The sequence below is a fragment of the Ochlerotatus camptorhynchus genome, unplaced genomic scaffold (genome assembly GCF_037179485.1).
Source record: "Ochlerotatus camptorhynchus isolate MF236.1 unplaced genomic scaffold, CSIRO-AGI_Acam_v1.1 ptg000252l, whole genome shotgun sequence".
In the NCBI taxonomy this organism is placed as follows: Eukaryota; Metazoa; Arthropoda; class Insecta; order Diptera; family Culicidae; genus Ochlerotatus; species Ochlerotatus camptorhynchus.
In genome coordinates, this window is record NW_027040742.1 from 95,533 (window position 1) to 117,294 (window position 21,762).

General features: G+C 38.9%; 1 protein-coding gene across 2 annotated transcripts; it reads left to right on the plus strand.

Annotated features, from left to right (window-relative positions):
- The first annotated feature begins 823 nt into the window (after window positions 1–823).
- Window positions 824–13,785, plus strand: LOC135704960 (5'-deoxynucleotidase HDDC2). Of its 2 annotated transcripts, XM_065226497.1 has the most exons (5): window positions 824–900; window positions 967–1,162; window positions 1,470–1,608; window positions 1,682–1,836; window positions 13,135–13,785. In XM_065226497.1, the coding sequence occupies exons 2-5, from the start codon at window positions 1,058–1,060 to the stop codon at window positions 13,414–13,416; spliced, it is 681 nt and encodes a 226-aa protein (XP_065082569.1). In that variant the 5' UTR covers window positions 824–900; window positions 967–1,057; the 3' UTR covers window positions 13,417–13,785. The 2 variants fall into 2 exon arrangements, with proteins under 2 accessions (XP_065082569.1, XP_065082568.1); XM_065226496.1 differs by having other exon boundaries at window positions 876–1,162; window positions 13,135–13,783.
- Window positions 13,786–21,762: the final 7,977 nt, after the last annotated feature.

Genomic DNA, 21,762 nt, shown 5'->3' on the forward strand with positions numbered 1-21,762 from the left:
CTACTTCCTATACCTAATACATGGCGGGTAACGCGTTGCCAAACTACCCCCACCCCCTCTTGCGTTACGTAAAGTTTGAACTGACCCTTACGTGACGTTAGAACGTTTTGCACTACTCAACTACATCTACTCAACAACTCCTTACCAAAACGTTATGAGCTACTCAAATAAGATTTTCTTGATCAATTCTTATAAGAAATTCGCACTTTCCAAATATGCAATCATAATTGGGGGTTAATTTTCAATTGAATCAATTGATTAAAATACAGGTCGAAAGAAAACCGTTAACGTATCGTACCGTATTGTATCGTCACGTAGAATGTGTCATAAGAGATCGTGTTGTCGGATTATCGATTCATCGGTTTAATTAGCGAGGGGATACTGTAAATCATATCACCTCCTTTCAAAATGTTTTTTTTTTACATAATCTGACGGGCCCACCGTGCAATAAGTTAGCCACCAATTTTTAATGTTGTTTTCTACTTTGAAATGTAGGTGGCGCGTCACCAACCACCATTTTTTTTTTGGTGGCTAACTTAACGGAAGTCAGCAGGTGGAGGAATGTTTCCTCTACCAGCTAGCATTGTAATTTTGGAGAAGTAAGATTTTATTCGCACGAAATTGACGGCTAAAGTAATTGTTTACAAAAGCAATTACGCCCCTTTGAAATGTTGGCACTGCTTTTTTGGGTAGGTTCAGTACTGACAGATCTGAGTGGATTCTACCCAAATTTGGGTGGACTGGAAATAGCGTGTACATAAATTGATTTCTTAAATTTGGGGAAAGATTCTCAGCGTGTAAATTCTTATTGGATTTGGTGTATTTACCGTTAGTTCGGTTAATAGCTCCAAGAGAGGTAGTTCTAAGCTGTGACGTTACTCGACCTGTGTTTTGCTTTTGGTGAGAGTGATGGCCACAGTTTCACTGGTATACAACTTCGAGCATAAAGATGCTTACTATTTATAGGTTATCGACCAAACTGAAGAAACATTCGTTTGATCTGTGCACAAAATTATCCAAATTAGTAACGTTACGGGAAACTCACGTGAGCAGAGTGATGCATCAGGCCACGACAAATGGCCATCTTGGAAGCGACGAAGCTAACCAGGGAAACAAGTACGGAGACTATGTGAAATTTTTGGAGCTGGTTGGAAACCTTAAGGTAATAATTCCGTAACTAACCTATTTTTTTTTCTTAATGTAATCTCTAGTAATAAGTTTTGATTATAATTATTCAAATAGATCATTTTGCTCAGTTACGTAATCAAGTGGTATTCATTTTATTATCGCGAATAAATTTTGCCAACTGACTATATAACTTTGAGTTGTGCATATGTATGTAACCTTGAAATTTATACGTCACGTTTATGAACAGCTGTTGCTGACGCTGACAGTATCAGATGATTTCATATTTGCAGCTTTTTAATGGTAAGCGATAGAATGTAATTAATTTATTCCTTCATTTGCAGCACATCAAGCGAACCGGATGGGTGCTACGTAATGTAAAAGACTGTGAGACTATTTCGGGCCATATGTACCGGATGGGAATGATGTCTTTCCTGCTCGATGGTAGCCAGGGTCTGGACAGGGTACATGTTATGGAATTGGGTATGGTTAAGATTATGCGATGTAGACAGTATTTTTTTTTTCAAAATGTTTGATCAATAATCTATTATTTCAGCTCTGGTACATGACCTTGCCGAGAGCATCGTTGGTGACATAACGCCCTATTGTGGAATCTCCAGAGAAGAAAAATTACTGCGAGAGTTTTCGGCGATGTCGGAAATTGCGGAACTGCTTGGTCCAAGCAAGGAAAAGTTGCTGGAGCTGTTCAATGTAAGTACTAATGAATATCGATCATTGATTTTGTATCAACCTATTACCTCGAACCCGAAAATGATTACCCGGATTTTTAAAAGATACATGGGTTTACAAACTAAGGTTGCCGCCAGAGTAGACACGACACGCGACCAATTCAATTATTACCGTGTAACCGTAAAATCCCATTAATTTGTATGGCTAAAATTGCAAAATTGGTGGTCATGTACACGCTTTCTCAAAACTGCCAAATTTGGATAGAATTCTCCAAGATCGATCTAAACTAACCCTACCCAAAAATGCGTAAAGTGAGATGGGAGTGACTAGAGACTAGACTAGAGACAATTTTATCAACTTGTCACTCCCAACATAGTTTACGCATTTTTGGGTAGGTTTAGTTTCGATCGATCTGGGTGGATTCTACATACATTTTAATAGTTTTGAAAAAGTCTGTAGAATTTGTATACCTACATGGTACCCATACTGCCTGCAGTCGCGTCTCATATAGATTTTCGTCAATTTTGAGTAAACGCTATCAATTGGCTTCTACTTTCATATAATGTGATAATACTATCCAAGAAGCCATCAAGCAGGTTAATAACCCGATAAGAGCCCTTTTGCAATATAACGCTGATATACGGCGTTAAATTTTTAAGTTAGAATTGATAGACAACATGAAGGCAGTATGTCCTATCAAGCAATACATAAAGTAATTCATGCGTTTTGAAGCAGTACTGAAGGTAATTAAATTAATAATCCTTACTTAATGTAATTAACAGTTTTGAAAATGTAATAATGCACTTTAATTACGAAATTCCGACTGTAATTAATCGACTTAAAAAGTAGTTAATGTTCTGCACTGTGTAATTAGTTCAGTGGATCTCAAGCTCTGTTTTTGAAAAGCTGTTACAGCTACAGTAACTTTGTTCGATTGTCATATTTTAAGTTTAATTTCGCGTATTTCCCAATCATTTCGGCCATAAATTCGCAATGCAAAAATAAAATCAAGCTGAGGTTGTTGTATCAGAGACCCAAGCACCACGTACGACCCGTGGGCCGCACTTTGGCCTTTGGCCATCACTGATGTAATTAATGTAATTGTTTATTGTTTATTGTTTATTGAAAAATTCAACTGACAATTATTGTCTAAATGAATAAAACTTAAACGAAATAGTTACGGTCAACGGTACGGAAAAGGCCAAGTAGCCGATGACGAAACACGTCAGCTGATACATTGAAGTCGAACATATCAAAAAGTTGTTGAATTGCCGGCTGATTGGTCGAATTGGCTCGTGTTGTGTATAATTCCGGCTTCGTGGTTCCAAAAACAGAAAGTCGCGTTGACGAAGAGACCTCTCAGGGGCATACATATTTAGCTGTGACAGCAGTGTTGGACAGTCAATGTCACTCGTAAGCAGCTTTCCAGCGAACATAGCTTGAGCGACCGTCCGTCTCACCCCTAATGGCTCGATTCCCAGGAGACGGCAACGCTCCTCGTACGGTGGCAAGTTCGTTGGGTCACGCCAGTTGAGGAAACGAAGAGCATATCTCACAAACTTGCGTTCAAGGGATTCAATTATATAGTGATAGAGCTAGCATGGAAAGGGCACCAAACAACTGAACTTGACTCCAATAAGGACCGCACAAGCGAGCAGTAAAGTGACCTGAGGCATAGCGGGTCACGAAACTCGTCGGCAATTTTGAAAATAAAGCCCAATTGTCGATTAGCTCTGGAGATGATGTTATTGTAGTGGATTCTGAAAGTGAGTCTGCAGTCCAAGGTAACGCCGAGATCCTTTATGTGCTCTACACGAGCAAGACAGCGTCCGACAGCAGTAAATGGAATTAATTTAATTACAGTCCTTCGCGTGCGTCGGAGTTAAGGATTGTGTGCCTCTAGAGTTTCGGCTGTAACGACAATATTTCTTTAACTCGATGGTATTCAATATCGAGTTGTAGAGAGGTCACTGTAATCGCATGTCAGTCCAATTTTGAAATTCCGTCATCCAGTAAGTCCAGTTACTGTACTGCTTTTTTACTAACGATATTTTTAGTAGATATAACAAAACATTTCCTTGATTTGTTTTCCATGCTGAGCACCAATGTTACCGACGCCAGGGAGGCAGGCTCCCACACCTGGACCCTATCTATCGACTCAGAACATCCCGGCGGCGCCGACTGGGATTGAACCCAGGCCTGCTGGGGTGAGAGGTAATCACGCTTACCACTACACCACCGGCGCCGCTATATAACAAAACATGCAAACTTTATTGTAACTTATTTTAAGAGGCAACTAACCATCACTCGATTTGCTTTTGCTTCTTCTGCTTGTAGTCCTAAATCATCACTTTTTAAAAGTATTGGTAAAATTCGTTGGTAGCGTGCGTTGCCGTGCCAAAATAGTCAATAATTCATCATAAATATCAACTGGTATGGTGAGCAAAATCTCTTTTGTTAATAACTCGCTTAGATTAACATTTCTCGGTGCGTGTGCTGTTGCTTTTGATAGCCAATACAACCTGTTATAGCACTACATTGAAAAAAAAATCAAATAGGGTAACCAACTTGAATTGGACCCCTACATATTTTGGACCCTTTTCATATATTTTCCTCGCTTACTGTCTAGTTTCTTCAAATTCATCTGGGTTGATGTTGTAATTACATTCTTTCAATTACTTGCTATGTCTCAAGATCATTAGTTCACCTCAAATTGCTTACAATTGCTCAATTTATGCAGTTTTAGAAAATGTTATCGAAAAAGTTTCATGTTTCGACGTTTGTCAAGAGGAATCGGCGTTAGTGTACTTGTTTTAAATTTGGTCTAAAATATACAATTCAATGATTTTTTTTATCAAATCAGTTTATCTGACTTTGGAAGATGTATTTCACGTGTTTATAAAGATTTCACCTTAAGATTTTACTTAAAAAGTATTAAATAAAAAGTGTCCAAAAAAGATCGTAAAAAAATGTTACCAACTTATTTTGGACACTTATCAAATGAGAATCATCAAAAGAGCGACAAAAAAAAATTCCGGTTGGTCGATCGTGCTATTATCTCAGATTTCTTATTAAATTGTTTTTAAATATATTTCTTGTTTATCAGGCGATTCAAAATGGGAAAAACGGCAAAACACGTACACGCTAATATCAGATAACCCAAATGTAGGTTTACTTTACCCAAATTAGGCGTAAACTGCACAAACTCAGATATAGGTAAATTTTTTAACCCAAATATGGGTAAATTTAAGTCAAATTTGCTTAAAAATAAATCATTTATGGTTCATAAGAACCCATATTTGGGTTAAAAAAAATTACCCATATGTGAGTTTGTGCAATTTACGGCCAATCTCGGTAATCTCTTTGTAGCGTCTAGGTAAACTGATCTTAGCGTGTAGAGTGGTCCACTCTGAGTTTTCCTAGTTTTCCTAGTTCCTAGTTTTCCACAAAAGTTTTCCTATCTCCCAAACGCATTTAACTAAGGGGCTGTTCATAAACTACGTAGACGCTTTAGGGGGGTGGGAGCGCTTGGCAGATGTCTACGGTCCATACAATTTTTTAAATTTTGTGTTTGAGACTGTCTTCTACGGTGGAGTAGTATACATGAACATGTGAAGTTCTCGCATGTGATATATCTCGAAATCCTGACCAGATAGAAAGTTACTGTCTTCGAAAAAGTTGTTCAGGAGTTCAAAGCCTATAGTTCAGAATTTTTTCACTATATGGTGCTAGTATATACGTGAAATTCTCATATAAAATATCTCGAAATCCTGATCATATAAAAAGTTACTGTCTTCGGCAAAGTTGTTCAGGAAGTCAAGGCCTTTTTGCTGGTGGACTTAAGTTTAGAGTTTTCTCACTTTGCAACGCTAGTATACATGAGGAATTCACGCATATAAAATATCTCTAGATCCTGACCAGACAGAAAGTTACTGTCTTCGGCAAAGTTGTTCAGGATGTTAGGATCTTTTCGTTGGTGCATAGTAATTCAGAATTTTCCCTTTACGGGGCACTAGTATGCGGGTCATTCAGAGATATTTTATATGCTAGGATTTCACGTGTCTTTCAACGTCACCTAGTGAGAAAATTATGTACTTTCCACCAACGATAGGGTTTGATCTCCTGGACAACTTTGCCGATTACAGTACATTTTTAGCAGGTCTTGAGATATATCATATGCGAGAATTGCACGTATATACTAGTACCATGAAGTGAAATATTCTGAACTACCGTCCACTAGCCAAAAGGCCTTGATCCCCTGAACAACTTTGCCCAAGACAGTAACATTCTATCTTGTCATGCTCTCTAGATATTTTATATGAAAGAATTTAACGTGTATACTAGAACTACATAGTGAGAAAATTCTGAACTATTCTACACCAAGCAATAGGCTTTGACATCCTGAACAACTTTTTCAAAGACAGTAACTTTCTATTTGGTCAGGATCTCGAGATATATCATATGCGAGAAGTGTATATGTATACAAACGCCACGTGGTGAGAAAATTCTGAACTACTGTCTACCAGTCGAAAAGTCTTGACCCCCTGAACAAGTTTGCCCAATACAGTAACTTTCTAGCTGGTCAAGAACTCGAGTTATTGTATATGCGAGAATTACACGTATATACTAGCGCCTCGTAGTGTGAAATTTCTGAACTACTCCACCAACGAAAAGAGCTTGACTTTCTGAACAACTTTGCTGAAGGCATTTACTTTCTATCTGGTCAGGATCTAGAGATATTTTATACACGAGAATTTCACATGTATGCTAGCACCACGAAGTGAGATAATTCTGAACTATTGTACACTAAGAAATAGGCTTTGACCTCCTGAACAACTTTGCCGAAGACAGTAACTTTCTATCTGGTCAGGATCTCGAGATATTCCATGTTGTAACCAATTATGTCAATCCCACGTAGTATGGACACCGTTTACGCGGTTTCCATTTACATTTTCTCTATTATCCGCATTTTGGGGGTTAATTGTAATCAAAGTTTAGCTTTTTTAGTTCAAAACAAGTTTTTTGAGGAATACAAGTTGGTCTAGATCGATTAGCAGCAACAAAATGGCAATGGAAAACTCATGTGTGTTGTACAAAGTACAACAGCGCGAGTAACGGGGGGTTAACTTTTATGCATACCGTAAAACGGGGTGTAATTGATCAGCGGGGCAAAATTGATCGCTGAAATTTCTCGTGATATTTTTTCATGTGTAACATGTTTTTCGTTACTAAGCGTACGAATGTATCTTTGTATACATTGTAAAAATATTATGCATAAGTACAATATTGGGCAAACTCAGCGATCAAATTCACCCCGCTGATCAATTTCACCCCGTTTTACGGCACCTTCTTTGAAAATTTTCCCACCTAGACGGACCTAACTAATGCGAGATAGGAAGAAGTGACCGTCGTAATTAATTTTAGGCTCATAGGTTGAAAGAACTTCAGCATGTCCAAAGTATATTCGTTTCCATTCAGTGTGTCCAAAATATATTATGGACACTGTCCAAAATCAAGTGGAAGGGTCCAAAATATGTGAATATCATGATGTGAAAAGAATTATTTTTCGAGTATATATCAATAAATAAAACATCTAGTTACATTTTACTTACAAGATGAGTAGCTTTCGAACACAACCGCATGTAAATTACACTGGAGTCGCTTTTTACGCGGGTGATACGTCCCGCGTAAAAAAAACCGCGTAAAAAAAAACCGCGTAAATTCCGGAATCCGCGTAAAAAAAACCGCGTAAATTCCGAAATCCGCGTAAAAAAAAACCGCGTAAAAAAAGACCGTGTAAGAAAAAACCGCGTAAAAAGCGATATACCGCGTAAATTCTGAAATCCGCGTAAAAAAAAAACCAAAATCCGCGTAAAAAAAAAACCGCGTAAATTCCGGAATCCGCGTAAAAAAAAACCGCGTAAATTCCGAAATCCGCGTAAAAAAAAACCGCGTAAAAAAAAACCGTGTAAAAAAAAACCGCGTAAAAAGCGACTCCAGTGTACATAATAATAATAAACAAATAATATTATTTTGACATAAACGTGATCTCACTTCCTCTAGGGGTCCAAAATCAGTTGGTTACCCTAATATTCAAGCTAACATTGATCGATTCTCTTCGTCGACTTTCTTTTTCGTTAATAACTTGAGCATATAACCGTTTCTTGTTGTGTTTGTCGTATTAGATGCTAGATAAAAACTTCTTTTATCGATTTTTTTTTTCTTCGCATTTCAAGCTTATTGCATATCGCATATTAGCTTATTGCGTGCTCTCAACTTAGTGTTCTAGATGCACTTCCACAGTTATATATATATTAATTGAGAGCTTTTGATGCCTGTACCATTTTTGGATTAGTATAATTTTGTGGTAAGTCCAATCATACTTCTATGCCCAGGGAAGTCGAGACATTTTCCAACCCGAAAAATTACTAAACCGGGCCGGGAATCGAACCCAGCCACATCCAGCATGGTCTTGCTTTGTAGCTGCGCCTTTACCAACTGAGATAAGGGAGGTCCCGTCTTTTATCGATCTGTGAGCTGAAAATACCTGGGAATGTCTTAACATGGCCGTGGGGATACAATGAGAAAGTCGACGAAGAGAATCTTGTCAATGTTAATTAGGACCAAATGCAATGTTCAGTTTGATTTTTTTCGCTAAGCTGTAGCAATGTAAAGAGAAAATCGATGAAGAGAATCGATCATTGCAAGTAGAACCTTTTGAACGCTCACTGTCGAATTTAAGCACCTAGCACTAACTAGATGGTACCTCTATTTATGCTAAGAGATAAGAATTGTAAGTCCCTTCTACTTGGAGAATTTTGCAATCGAACGGCTTGCTATGCCTCGCCCCCATCAGCAAAAAATATGGGATTTTATAAACCGTTCTATGGCATAATTTTCCAAGGATGGACTTTCATTGCTTATCTAAAATCATAAATAGAGGTACCGTCTGATAATTCCAGTGCTTGGTACAGAAACCTGTAATCTGTGTAGGGAAATCCTTTTTTTTCCCACCACCGAAATACCCTGCTTTCTTATGCAAAATAATGGATTCAGTATTTTTATTTTTAATTCAATCAATAGCTAAAGATGTACCGAGAATTAATTAGAGGGATTTCTAGCTAAAATGTTCTGATCCCGAGATATTCACGATCAATACCGACATTTCGCATAAATGTCCAACCCATTTTGTGTGTGTGCTGCTGATTTTCACTGTTGCCCAATGCTTAGGAAACTTTCATAAATAACGAAGTAGTTGAGGGGAATAGGGGTTTCAGAAGTAGTGACCGGCTATGTATTATTAGCACAGAGAACAGACGTTGAGGCTCGAATCAAATTTCTGTAAACACTTGTGTAAAGATTCCTATTCGACTTAAGCGCCACCAACGCCGACTTCCCCACTTAAAAACCCTCTTTGACAACATGATGGCGCTGGCGTTGCACAACTTATAGACACTAAGTGCCGGTAGCGCCGAGTGGTAATTTTCAACCGAAAATTTATCGATACTAGCGCCAAATTGGTCGAAAGTGAAAAATTTACACAGGAAATCAGGAGATGCTAGCGCTACGTAACGGCGACGTTCCCACTAATATTTACACAAGTTTCTGGTGGAAGTTGGACGTCTGTTTACTGTGTTATTATGTATAGCATAACACGCTACGAGGGGATGGGGGGGGGGTTAATTGGTCAAAACATTCTACGTCATTTTGGGATGGTCCCTAATGTGACTTCCAAGGCGTTGTCCCAATGGATGATTTAAATTTAACTCGTGGTGAAAAGTGACAGATGAGTTATCGAATAACCCTGCTATCCGAGCGTGGTTATTTCTAACCGACTAAAAGTTAAATTTTGGCAGCGCTATTTTATAACTTTTTAGATTCAAGCAGCACGATGTGCAACCAAATGGTACTCGATTATGACGACTGAGTTTGGAGAGAACGTTTATTTCATGAAAGCAGTGATAAAAATATCACTTTTTATTTGTAAATTTTTCAACAGTTTATTATGGAAAATTGAAAAAAGTGTTTATTGTAGAAGATTATGAGAGTTATTTCCTATCGATTTGTGCATTTCATAACGTTTTTTTTTTTTATTAAAATGCCCATGGCTAACTTACATTTAATTCTAGACTGCAGGTCTTCTCGTTGCTAAATCGCTTCATCTTTAATCATCGCTAGATCTTTAAAATTGACTGCCCTAAAATTATCAAAATTTGTCTAAATCTTTGAATTTGAACATTTTTCTCTGTGCCTCAATATCAACTTAGTAAAATGTTTGTTTAAAAATCGAGGTAGACGAAAGAGTGCAGATTGCGTTAGAAGTGAAAGTTAGAATTGTACCGTGCTTGTTCAATTCATACTTATTTTTTGAGAACAAATTTATGGGATCCGTAAACCATTTGTTTTATTTTTTAGAAACATGAAAAATGCGCATGATGGGTTTGTGAGTTTCTGAATTATTTTTGCGATCAAAATAAATATAGTTATTTTGACCGCAAAAATGATTCAATTGTTTTAGAGATAACTCGAAATTATAAAGGGTGATACGGTCAAAATTTGGTCAAGGGAAAACGCGTGTAAATCGGTGAAATCGTTTATTTAAAAAATCAAATTAAATTTCTTTTTCAAGTTCAATTAGTATAAAATTCAGGAAAAATATTCAGTTAGGCTTCCGCTTTTCCAAATCCGAATTGCCGGGCCTTACGCTTGACCTCTGCCATCAGATTTTGTACAGCCACCTTGTCCACCTTCTTCGCCGCAGAAAGCCAGTTTGCCTTGAACTGCTGCTCGCCCTTAGCAGTTTTTTTGGTCTTCTTTAGGTTCCGCTTGACAATAGCCCAGTATTTCTCAATTGGGCGGAGCTCTGGCGTGTTGGGAGGGTTCTTGTCCTTGGGAACCACCTGCACGTTGTTGGCGGCATACCACTCCATGGCCTTTTTACCGTAATGGCAAGATGCCAAATCCGGCCAAAACAGTACGGAACAACCGTGTTTCTTCAGGAAAGGCAGCAGACGTTTATTCAAACACTCTTTCACGTAAATTTCTTGGTTAACAGTCCCGGAAGCTATGAAAATGCTGCTTTTCAAGCCACAGGTACAGATGGCTTGCCAAACCAGATATTTCTTTGCGAACTTTGACAGTTTCATGTGCTTGAAAACATCTGCTACCTTTCCCCTTCCTTTTGCCGTATAAAACTCCTGTCCCGGAAGCTGCTTGTAGTCGGCTTTGACGTAGGTTCCGTCGTCCATTACCACGCAGTCAAACTTCGTCAGCATCGTCGTGTACAGCCTCCGGGATCGCGCTTTGGCCGTCGTATTTTGTTTATCATCGCGATTTGGAGTCACTACCTTCTTGTAAGTCGATAGTCCGGCTCGTTTTTTGGCTCGATGCACGGTTGTAGACGATACACCCAGCTTATTTGCGGCATCTCGGAGAGAGAGGTTAGGGTTTCGCTTGAAACTACCGGCAACTCTCTTTGTCGTCTCAGCGGCTTCCGGTTTTCGATTTCCCCCCGATCCAGACTTCCTGGCTGTCGACAAACGTTCCCCAAACACTTTAATTACATTTGTAACGGTTGATTTGGCAACTTTTAGCGATTTTGCCAACTTTGCGTGCGAGTAGCTCGGATTTTCGCGATGCGCGAGCAAAATTTTGATACGCTGCTCTTCTTGCTTGGACGGCATTATGACAACTGAAGAGTGAATTCCAAAATCAAAATAGGAGCAACATTCTACACCCACACACCTTCAAAATGAGGGGTGTTCAGGTTTTTTAAATGCAAAATTGAAAGAAATACGTCAAGTTGATATTGACCAAATTTTGACCGTATCACCCTTTAGTTGATTTTACTATATATACACTCAAAAAATTACACACGTCATCATCATGTGTCTCACACTTAATTTTGCGCATATTGTGAAACACATCCATTTCATGTGTGAATCTTATGCTATGAACCATGCCTGAACACTATGGATTTGAATTGTGACACACTTGGATTCTATGTGCCTCATATGGTGATATCAATAGCTTTGCACACCATAGTTCAATATTCTACTTTATCGAATTCTACTTTACCGACTCTAAAAATGAATCGACAAATATATAAACAAAACTGCCAGAGGCCAGAGCTTTCACATATATTTTTAATGGGTCTGATTTGGGATTCGATCATGGACTGTTGGGGTATGCTGCTGCCGGAGTCTTCGTTCGATCTCACTGTGCCACGGTTGTTCTCATATATGAGGCAGGTTGATAGGATAAAGTCACAACTCTTGTTATCGATGTTTACCTTTCTGAGCAAGCAATTCACATCGTATTGAAATGCAAAACACTTTCAATCCATCTGTTTTGAACAGTAGCGTGATTCAATGTGCAATACACTTGAATAGATAGTGAAAGATTTTCAACATTTCAAAGTTTGAAACACTATAAATTAACTTGTATAACACATTGAACCAAGGTGAAATACACTTAAAGTAAATGTGATGCATTTGATGAATGCATTTAGAAAATCAAGTGTTTAAACACTTCGATCCAACGTGTGAAATTTTTTGAGTGAGAGGGTAACAACAATAATCCATAGTTGACGCAATCATATTTTTCAGTAGGTGAGCTAACGCCAAACTTCTAAATAAAACTATACTTTCGTTGATTCAAGTAAACTATTGTTGGGAAAACAGTATTTTACAATGTTTATTAAACGAATTGCTCTTCATTATCGACATATTTAGGATGTTCTTTTTGATACTTTACCGTCCTCAAAAACATCACTGCAAAATTTGGATTTGAACTGTGTTTCTCTGCGTGAGAGCCAGCTATCTTATCGCCTACTCTACGCCTCACAAGTTAAAAGTTTGAGGATTTACCAAATGATATAAATAAGTTACATTTGACGGTTGTTGATTTGAAATAAGTATAAGTTGAACAGTTGTATCTATTAGGTAGGTATGATTAAGTTGACGATTAAATTAATGTTGGAATAACTCTAGGTTTTTTAAACAACAATCTTTGTTCATGTGAAAGTAATTATTTGGATTGTTATCTTAACTTTACGAATGTGCCCTCCGTGTATCTCCAATGCAAATTCACATTGAAGACGTTAACGGCCTTAACGTCTTCAACAACCAACAACCCTGGTCAGGGTGATTCTCGCTCGTCAATTATCAATGTCTGAATTAGACACAGTGTTCATCGTTCTCCTACGTCGTCCTGTTTTATCCCTTTTCAAGTTATTAACTGTGTTCAAAAGGTTTAACACTGTTGGTCTAGTTAAAACACTTCTATTAATTGCTTGATGTAATTTTTTGTCATTCACAGGAGTATGAGGAAGGAAAAACAGCTGAGGCAAAGTTCGTGAAAGATCTGGATCGCCTCGATATGGTCATGCAAGCATTCGAGTACGAGAAACGTGATAATTGTCCGTTGAAGCATCAAGAGTTCTTCGACTCAACCAAGGGTAAATTCTCCCATCCTCTTGTGATCAATATTGTGAACGAAATCAACGCTCAAAGAGAAAAGTTTGCCGAAGCAAATGTCGATGGTACAACACATAATTCTTCACCGTCACGTGAAGCCGCTACAAGTGGTGGATCTAGATGATTCTGTAAATGGAAATTCATTCGTATATTTTAGTGATGAAGTCTTGAAAGTTGATTCTTTTGGGTGTTTCTTGTGTTACGATAAAATTCAAGTGTGATCTCATCATTGCTTATTTAGGTACCAACTGGATTTTTTGTAAAAATAGCTAATTGATGTGAGCTAGTCAATTTTGGAAGTACGAGAATAAAAAAAAAACAGTTTATTTATTACGACGAGCTTGAGACTATTAGCCCATATTTAGCAACCAATAGCTATAATGTTTTTGTTAGAAATGGTAAAGGTATACATTTCAGGGACTTAAACATTGGTAGTATTGGCATAACATGCGTAATAGATTTCATTTTAGTTAAAACGTTCAGAAAAAAAAAAACAGGTATTGAGAGGTGGTGTTATTTTTTTGATGACATGCACAAAGGATCACATCTTCTTTTTGTTCGTAACGGTAATTTCCCGTGAGTTAGTAAGTGATAATCTTTTTATTTTTTTAAAGATTTTTTCGAAAAAAAATCAACTTTTTCGATTTGCACAAAGTAGTTTATACATTCCGTCGGTCAGTCGGTCAGGGTAATCCTTTACAGTAAATTTCCAAGTGTATTCAGGAGCCATGTCTATGTCATCTGTTGTCTCTCTTAGCTCAGTCGGTAATGGCGCAGCTATAAAGCAAGGCCATGTTGTAGGTGGCTGGGTTCGATTTCCGGTCCGGTCTAGGATTTTTTCGAGTCCAAAAATGTCTCGACTTACCAAGATGGTGGTTGGCTCAGTGGGTTCTTATGTTCCCATCCGCGCTGCGGCCTGGTTGTGCAGTCACTGTGGTTTTGCCATACGGCATATGATGGAGCCGTATCGGTTGCGCAGCCGGATTGCAGTGTGTCTTTTTGACGCATTAGAAACCCCTAGATTAATTCAACTTTCGAGGTCCTGTCATAATCTTTAGTATTATTGACTGGTCTGCACTCGTAGGGAAAAGTGGGAATTTAAAAGAAAACGAGTGAAGGACACAAGTATCCGGCGGTCGTCTGATCGCTAATCGAGCCAACGTAATGTGAGAAATAATACTTGTATGGTCAATTCTGTGCAGGTTGACATATTTCCAATATTCTAACCAAAATTTATGTCATTATTCCATTCTTATTAACAGTTTTATGATTGGAGAGATGTAGGACCCGGAGGAACCGCTTAGGGGATGCATAATATGGTTTATTGCTTCCTATTTTGGAATGGTTCAGATGGGCTAGGAGTGATAGGTTTACGCTTTTGAGTTTTGCTCTTACTTATATAATTTTCATGTGATTTGGCTGACTTTGTAGGATTTTTTTTAACTCACGTTGGTAGTCTGTAGCTTGTTGAGTTCACCATATCTAACCTCGAAGCTATCTGTCAGGTTTCCTAATCCATTGTGCGCCAGCCTGAACAATCCAGAATACTTGTTTTGCGAGATCCACTTTGCAAAGATGTTGTGGTCGTCATGGTATTGTGGCCGGCGAGGAGCTGTTGTGGTGAAGTATAGTGTTAAGTGCACAGCACCAGGACCCGCACGAAACGGAATAGGAGAGAAAAGACATCATCCTCGGAGGAATCTGAATGAAGTTTGGGCGAAAACTCTCTCAGGGGAGAGTCAGTGAGCGCATGATGGGGATCAGAGAACGACGACGGAGCGAAGTAAGTCGGGATCCAGCTACAGAAAGGAGATCACGGAGTGAACTTTGTTCGTGGAATTTACGGACGAAGAGTGTAAGATGGCCACCAGTGTTGCCCACCTCGACGTCGTGGTCTTGCCTTCCTGCGAACGATCTTGGAAAAAGCCTTGTTGGATGACCGTGCCTGCTCCTGGATTCGCTAAGCGACATCCATCGCGTCGGTCACGCTAACGAGCACCTAGGTGACCAGTCATCCGCGTACACGTCGAGAAATACCATTGGTCACTGCGTCACCGAGTACCCCCTTTTCGGCGAAGTCCTACTAGCTTCGTCGGCATCAAGAGATCGCCCTGATCGTGGCCATTGCTTCGACCCATGTAGTGGCCGCCATCACGTTCATCTCCACTTCCGAAGCCACTACCAACAGAGACGGCTTCCTCTGGACCATCGTCTCGCCTGCACTGTCGCCATCGGCGCCCACCGCCCGATCTGTACTTTCGTCACGTCCGAAGTATCACCTGCACCGTCGCCATCGCCGCCCTCCGCCCGCAATGTACCTTTAAATCTAATAAACAGGTATTTAACCGTTTCTGTAGTGTTTGTTAGGTTCTCCCGTGTCCGAAAAGTCTCCCACTCCGATACGCCCTGAGACCCGGAACCTACAAGGGTCTTGAGTGCCCACCTCGGAAGCTGCCGTTGGTCAAGACCAACAGCTTGGGGCTTTGGGGGATTCCCTTCAGGAACTCAGCGGTTCCGGGGCTTATAAAGACAGTTTTATAGCATCCCAAGTAGCATTTCTTGTTTTATTGCACTCTATTAGTGGTTTTTGAGATCAATGTTATAAAACCGTCGATAAAATTAATAGCTCCAGCACAACCTTTTGATAACCGCTATAAGATCGTCTTGCAGCTTAGTGGACCACTCTTGATAAGGTTTATAAAGCATGTTTTAGAATCACAATAAAGCTGTTTTAAAACCTTTTGTAAGAAAGCCCCATACTCTACAAAAGGTTCTCATAGCCTCTTTAAGAGTAATATTGTATCCCAGCAGTTTTATTCGTCCAAACACTCCACGAAGATTATACCCAGAAGCAGTGCAATATATCACCTTTGTCCGTTCTTAGATGAGCATGATGTACTCCGTGTTCGTGGTAGGACCAGCGCTTGTCCATTTGTTCAGCAGGATACGGTGAATCCCATCATCCTTCCACGAGATCATCAGATTGCACATCTCATCATATCACATTACCACAGCAAGTATCATCATCAGAACCACAACACAGTGATCAACGAGTTGCGGCAGTGATACAGCATCCCTCGTCTAAAGGCTGCCTACAACAGTATTCGTCGATGCTGTCAGCAATGCAAGCACGACCGCTGAGTGACTTGCCACTGCCTCGTCTGGCTGCCTACGCTCGTCTGTTTACTTATCTGGGGGTTGACTACTTTGGTCCATTTATGATCATCCTTGGACGCCGTCTCGAGAAGCGTTGGGTACTTCTCGCCACTTGTCTTACCACTCGCGCCATCCACTTGCAAATCGTTCACACTATGACTACCGATTCATGGATTATGGCATTAAAAAACGTCATGGCTAGGATAGGTGTACCAGCAGTCATATATAGTGACAGAGGTACAAACTTCCAGGGGCAAGTAAAGAACTCGAAGAAACTATGGTGAATTTAGATCGAGAGCGGCTTGCAGCGGAGTTCACCTCCTCACATACTTCCTGGAACTTTATTCCTCCCGCCTCACCACACATGGGTGGAGCATGGGAGCGACTCATACGAACCGTCAAACAAAACATTGGGAAGCTGAAAGTCAACAGAACGCTGTCCCATGAAGTCCTCCAAAACATGCTACTGGAGGTTGAGAATATTGTCAACTCTCGCCCGTTAACCAGTATTCCTCTCGACGATGACCAGTCGCTAGTGCTAACACCCAACCATTTTTTAATGAGATCAAGCAACGGGTTGAGACCTTGCGGTACCGACAGCTCAGAAGTACTCACAAATTGCTGGGAACTGTCTCAAGCCTTGGCCAACCAATTTTGGAAACAGTGGCTCCGAGACTATCTTCCTTCCATCACTCGTCGGACGAAATGGTATACGGAGGTGAATCCCATCAAAATCAACGACATCGTTGTCATCGTGGACCCGAAACTTCCTCGGAACACCTGGCATAAAGGCCGAGTTATTGGGATCAAGCAAGGTTCGGATGGACAGGTGCGAAGCGCTACTGTGCAGACTCCCGGAGGTATCTACGAGCGACCAACTGTGAAGCTTGCCGTGCTCGACGTAGGCGTTGGAAGCAATGCACATCAGGATGACCAGAAGCGCATTACGGGGGGGAGTGTTGGTTGCGCTACTTCGACGAGCCCGCCAAGCCCGCCAAGCCCAGAAAAGTTGACTTAGATGGTCAAACCCATCCACACCCATCGTACGTACGGAGGACTGTCGGATACGGGGCGGTGGATATATAAACAACAACACCTATTGTTCTGAGCTTTTTCTGTTCACCTCGGTGTGAAAACAACAACCAGAGCGAGAAATGATGTTGAAGAATTGCAGTGTGGAAAATAATTTACAATACTTTAGTGCTTAAAACTATCTTAATATTAAATTTATTTACATTTTTACCTGAAAACTACTTATGTGCTATGACAAATATTGGCGAATTGTGAGCAGGTATTTGTTTAATGCAGTAAAATTGTACATAATTCTTTGCCAGTGAATTCTAACCTAAAATAACAATTACAGATAAACGATTCTTAGTAAATAACGGTACATCTATTGTTGAGCCTAAAACTGTTTGTTGGATTTAAAACTATCTTAACAAGGTGAGGAAAAGTTAATTGCATGAGCAACATAAAGCAAATTTACGGATTTTAAATCTAGTTGTAGTAATTACCTACAAACTGACATAGAATAACGGAGAAGTTTGGATATATTTCTTTGTCGGAACAGTAGAGGCTCGAGTAGAGGTGAGAAATTGAAATTAATTTATAATACTAAGTTAACTTACCTAAGTTAATTGTAGATACATTTTGATTGCACGCCACATTTTTTTTTGGCATCCGTCGAACAAACCAGTTGAGTGGTAGTAAACACTAAAGTAATGATTCTTAAACACAGCCTTATAACTAGTATGTCCAAACACCCACAGGAATTTTGTAATAAACCTATAACCCGAACGGTATATTCACGAAATATAGGATATTTTCAACTACCACCCAACATTAATTTTCCGCGTACTTGACAATCAGTTCGATTTTATGCAAATTCGTTCAAAAGCCAAATGCGTGTAATTCTAAATGTCCTGTAGAATTACAAAGTGAGCCCATCTAAAGCCATCAATGTAAAATTCAAGTGACGTTTAATTTTACGTGCATGTAAATTTCAAGTCGTGTAAATTAAAAAACCAATTTAATTTTACATGAATATGCATGCTCGTTTTATGTGCATGGAAATTCGTGTAACATTACGAAATAATTTTAACTGTATACATCATAACAGAAAATTTTGATTTCAATTTGATCTCCAGCTTTGCTCGGGTACTAGGACAGTGCCCAGTTACTACACAGTTCGAAAAAGTAGTGTAAATTTCTGTTCAATATGATGCACATTAATGGAGCGTCCCGTATCATATAAGTTTACATTATAAATCATGTAAAGTTCTGAGACATTTAATGCAATGCAGCAAATATTGTATACAAAAGCCCATCTTTGCACACAACATTGTTTACAAGTTGCTCGGTTGCATGAAATGAAATACAAGTTTACGTGAATGAATGTTTACATCATAATTAAAATTCAGAATTTTTATCTGTGTAGGTCAGTGTATATACTAAGAGCTCTTTTATTGAGCTCTAAGAGCTTTTTGGTGTATGTTCTATTGGGAGTTATAAATTTTTTCGACTGGTTTGTGACAGTCGTCCAATTGGCTATCACCCTTTGCTCTTCCCAGCATTTGAGTTTCATTTTTACCGTACAGTATGATATTCCACAGTATTGTTCTGGGTCAAAAAACTGTGAATTGGAACCTAACTTTGCTAGGTCGTCTGCCCTTTCATTTCCTTCAATGCCACAGTGTCCTGGTACCCAATATAAGTTTACTGAGTTCCGTTGGCACAGTTGCCGAAGCGAGAGAATACATACAATTTGTAAGCATTCAGTGCTTTCAGCGCTGCTTGACTATCAGAAAAAAAAATACAAATATTTGCACATCTGTATTTCCTCCACAGACAAACATGTTCACATTCAAGTATGGCTACAATTTCCGCTTGAAACACTGTTGGAAAATGTCCCATCGCAACTGAAATATTTATCCCGGGGCCAAAGATTCCTGCACCTGTTCGTATTCCAATTTTTGAGCCTTCTGTGAAAAATATGATTGAGCCTTGACGAACGTTAGGACCACCAGTTTCCCAATCCGAACGTGCCGTTTCACATACGTTGAATTTAATTTCATAGTTGTCCTCTGGTTTCATCCAGTCTCCGTTTATACTCATCCCTGGTCCTCTTTGGAAGTATTGTAAGATGCTTTGGTTACGAACCTGCAATTCTTCAGTGTACCACATGGCAACACTACTACCATAGAGGTAACTCTAAGACCAGAAGGTCCCGAAGATACGTGCTCAACTTTTTGGCTCAGTTCTGGTACTATCTTCGGTCCCAAGCTAATCGATGCACCCCTCGAAACATAGGAAAATCCATGAACCCCTCATTTTATCTGTCAAACATTCATAGCAAATCAAAACAAACATAGTGTAGTACTAGAATTTCGACTAGAATGGGATACGTTAATCGTTTGCTTGGGACCAATATGCTACTCAAGTAGTGAGCCAATTTAAAATCGTTAGATTCGAATTGATTGTTGCTACTACTGGATTATACCAACCAGTGGAAACTAACGATTTAAAATTGGCTCACTACTTGACTAGCCTATTGGTCCCAAGCAATTCGATTACATTCTAGTCGAAATTGTAATGCTACACTTTGTTTGTTTTTGATTCGCTATAAAAGCTTGACAGATAAAATGAGGGCTGTACCAGAGCTGAGCCAAAAAGTTGAGCACGTTTCTTCGGGACCTAGTCTTAAAGTTACCTCTATGATTGTACTGGCATTTTCACCAAATGTTCTAGAATGTTTTGGTTCTATCTCTTTCACTCTACTAAAAATAGAAATGCATAAAAAAATTACAAAATGATACACTCTTTGCACACTGTCAAAAATCATTGCACACAAAATCAACTTTGTTCAAATCACAACAAAAATACTAGCCCATCTGGTGGCTGGTGGTACAAGCTTATAAGAAAATTCTATTACAGCGAAGTACATTATTTTAATTTATTTCTTCGCCAGTTATTCGTCTGTCACTTCGTTTGTGGTAAAACTATATTGCTGTATTTTTTTTCTTCTCAAAAAATTGTATTATTTGGTAACAGATGTAAGTGACAATTTATGAAATTTCTGTAAGAAGTTAGGGGTTCAAAAACAGGACCGCACCGTTAAAAGAAGCAGGCAAGCAGCTGAAGAAACTCCAGCGCATCGCATGTTCACCAATAGATTTCACTCTGGAGCACATATTGGTGGCTGAAAAACTGTTTATATTTAGCAACTGCAGCGTACTTACTTACCTCAAGTCTCAATATTTGCGGAAATCTTGCAAACATCATCACGAAATTCACAGTTTAAAACAATATTTACGTGGAACGCGGAAAACAGAGCTGAATTAGAACGAGAACAGTTTTGTGTTATTGTTCACATTTTTGTCTGAGTGAAAACGAGGGAATGGGGGATTGGGAATGGACACAACAAATTAATGCTAAAATAAAACTAACTATTGTTGGCTTAATGAAAGAATATTATTATTTTTACAATAGTTGCAATGGAAAAGTGGCTTATTAAAACAAAAAGAATCTTATTTTGAATTAATGTGAATAAGTATTATCAAAACAATAAAATGCTATATAATTTCAACAGGAATTGTTTGTTTAAATACAACTAAAGTTTTGTTGGTTCAATGCAAACAATTTTCTGTCCGTGCAGGAGTGCATTTTCATAAAAAGTTATCTGTTATCACTCAGACATTTCCGAGGTCAAGTGCGAGATGTGAAACGGAGAAGAATGACACAAGCAAGTTGACTTAAACGCAATACAGACTGGAGAGTTATAACCAAGGTTGCAAAGACTCATTTCAGCTAAAATAATGTTTTTCGGAATAATAAAACCAAAAGATGGTATGATGACATGTTTTACTTGTAACTTACAAGAAAAGGTTACAAAGTATGCGTTGGAAACATAAAACCTGTAAATTTTGCTTTCTATGAGTCACAATCAGCGATTTGCTGATCGCTGAGTGAGTGAGTGAGTGAGTGAGTGAGTTTGTGAAAAATCGCTGATTGTGACTCTCATGAAGTGAAATAAACAGGTTTAATATGTCAAACACATTCTTTGCAACCTCTTCTTGTATCCTACCAATTCAAAATTTGATCATGGCATCTAATTATTTCATAATTTAGAAAAACATTGTTTTAGCTGAAATGAGTCTTTGCAACCTTGGTTATAACATGTTATAACGGTTATCAAATAATTGCAACACAGAAACCAACATCAAGATAGCGCTATAACATGTTATAACTCTGTAGTCTGAACGTACTATTATAGTACGTTCAGACTACAAAGTTATAACATGTTATAGCGCTATCT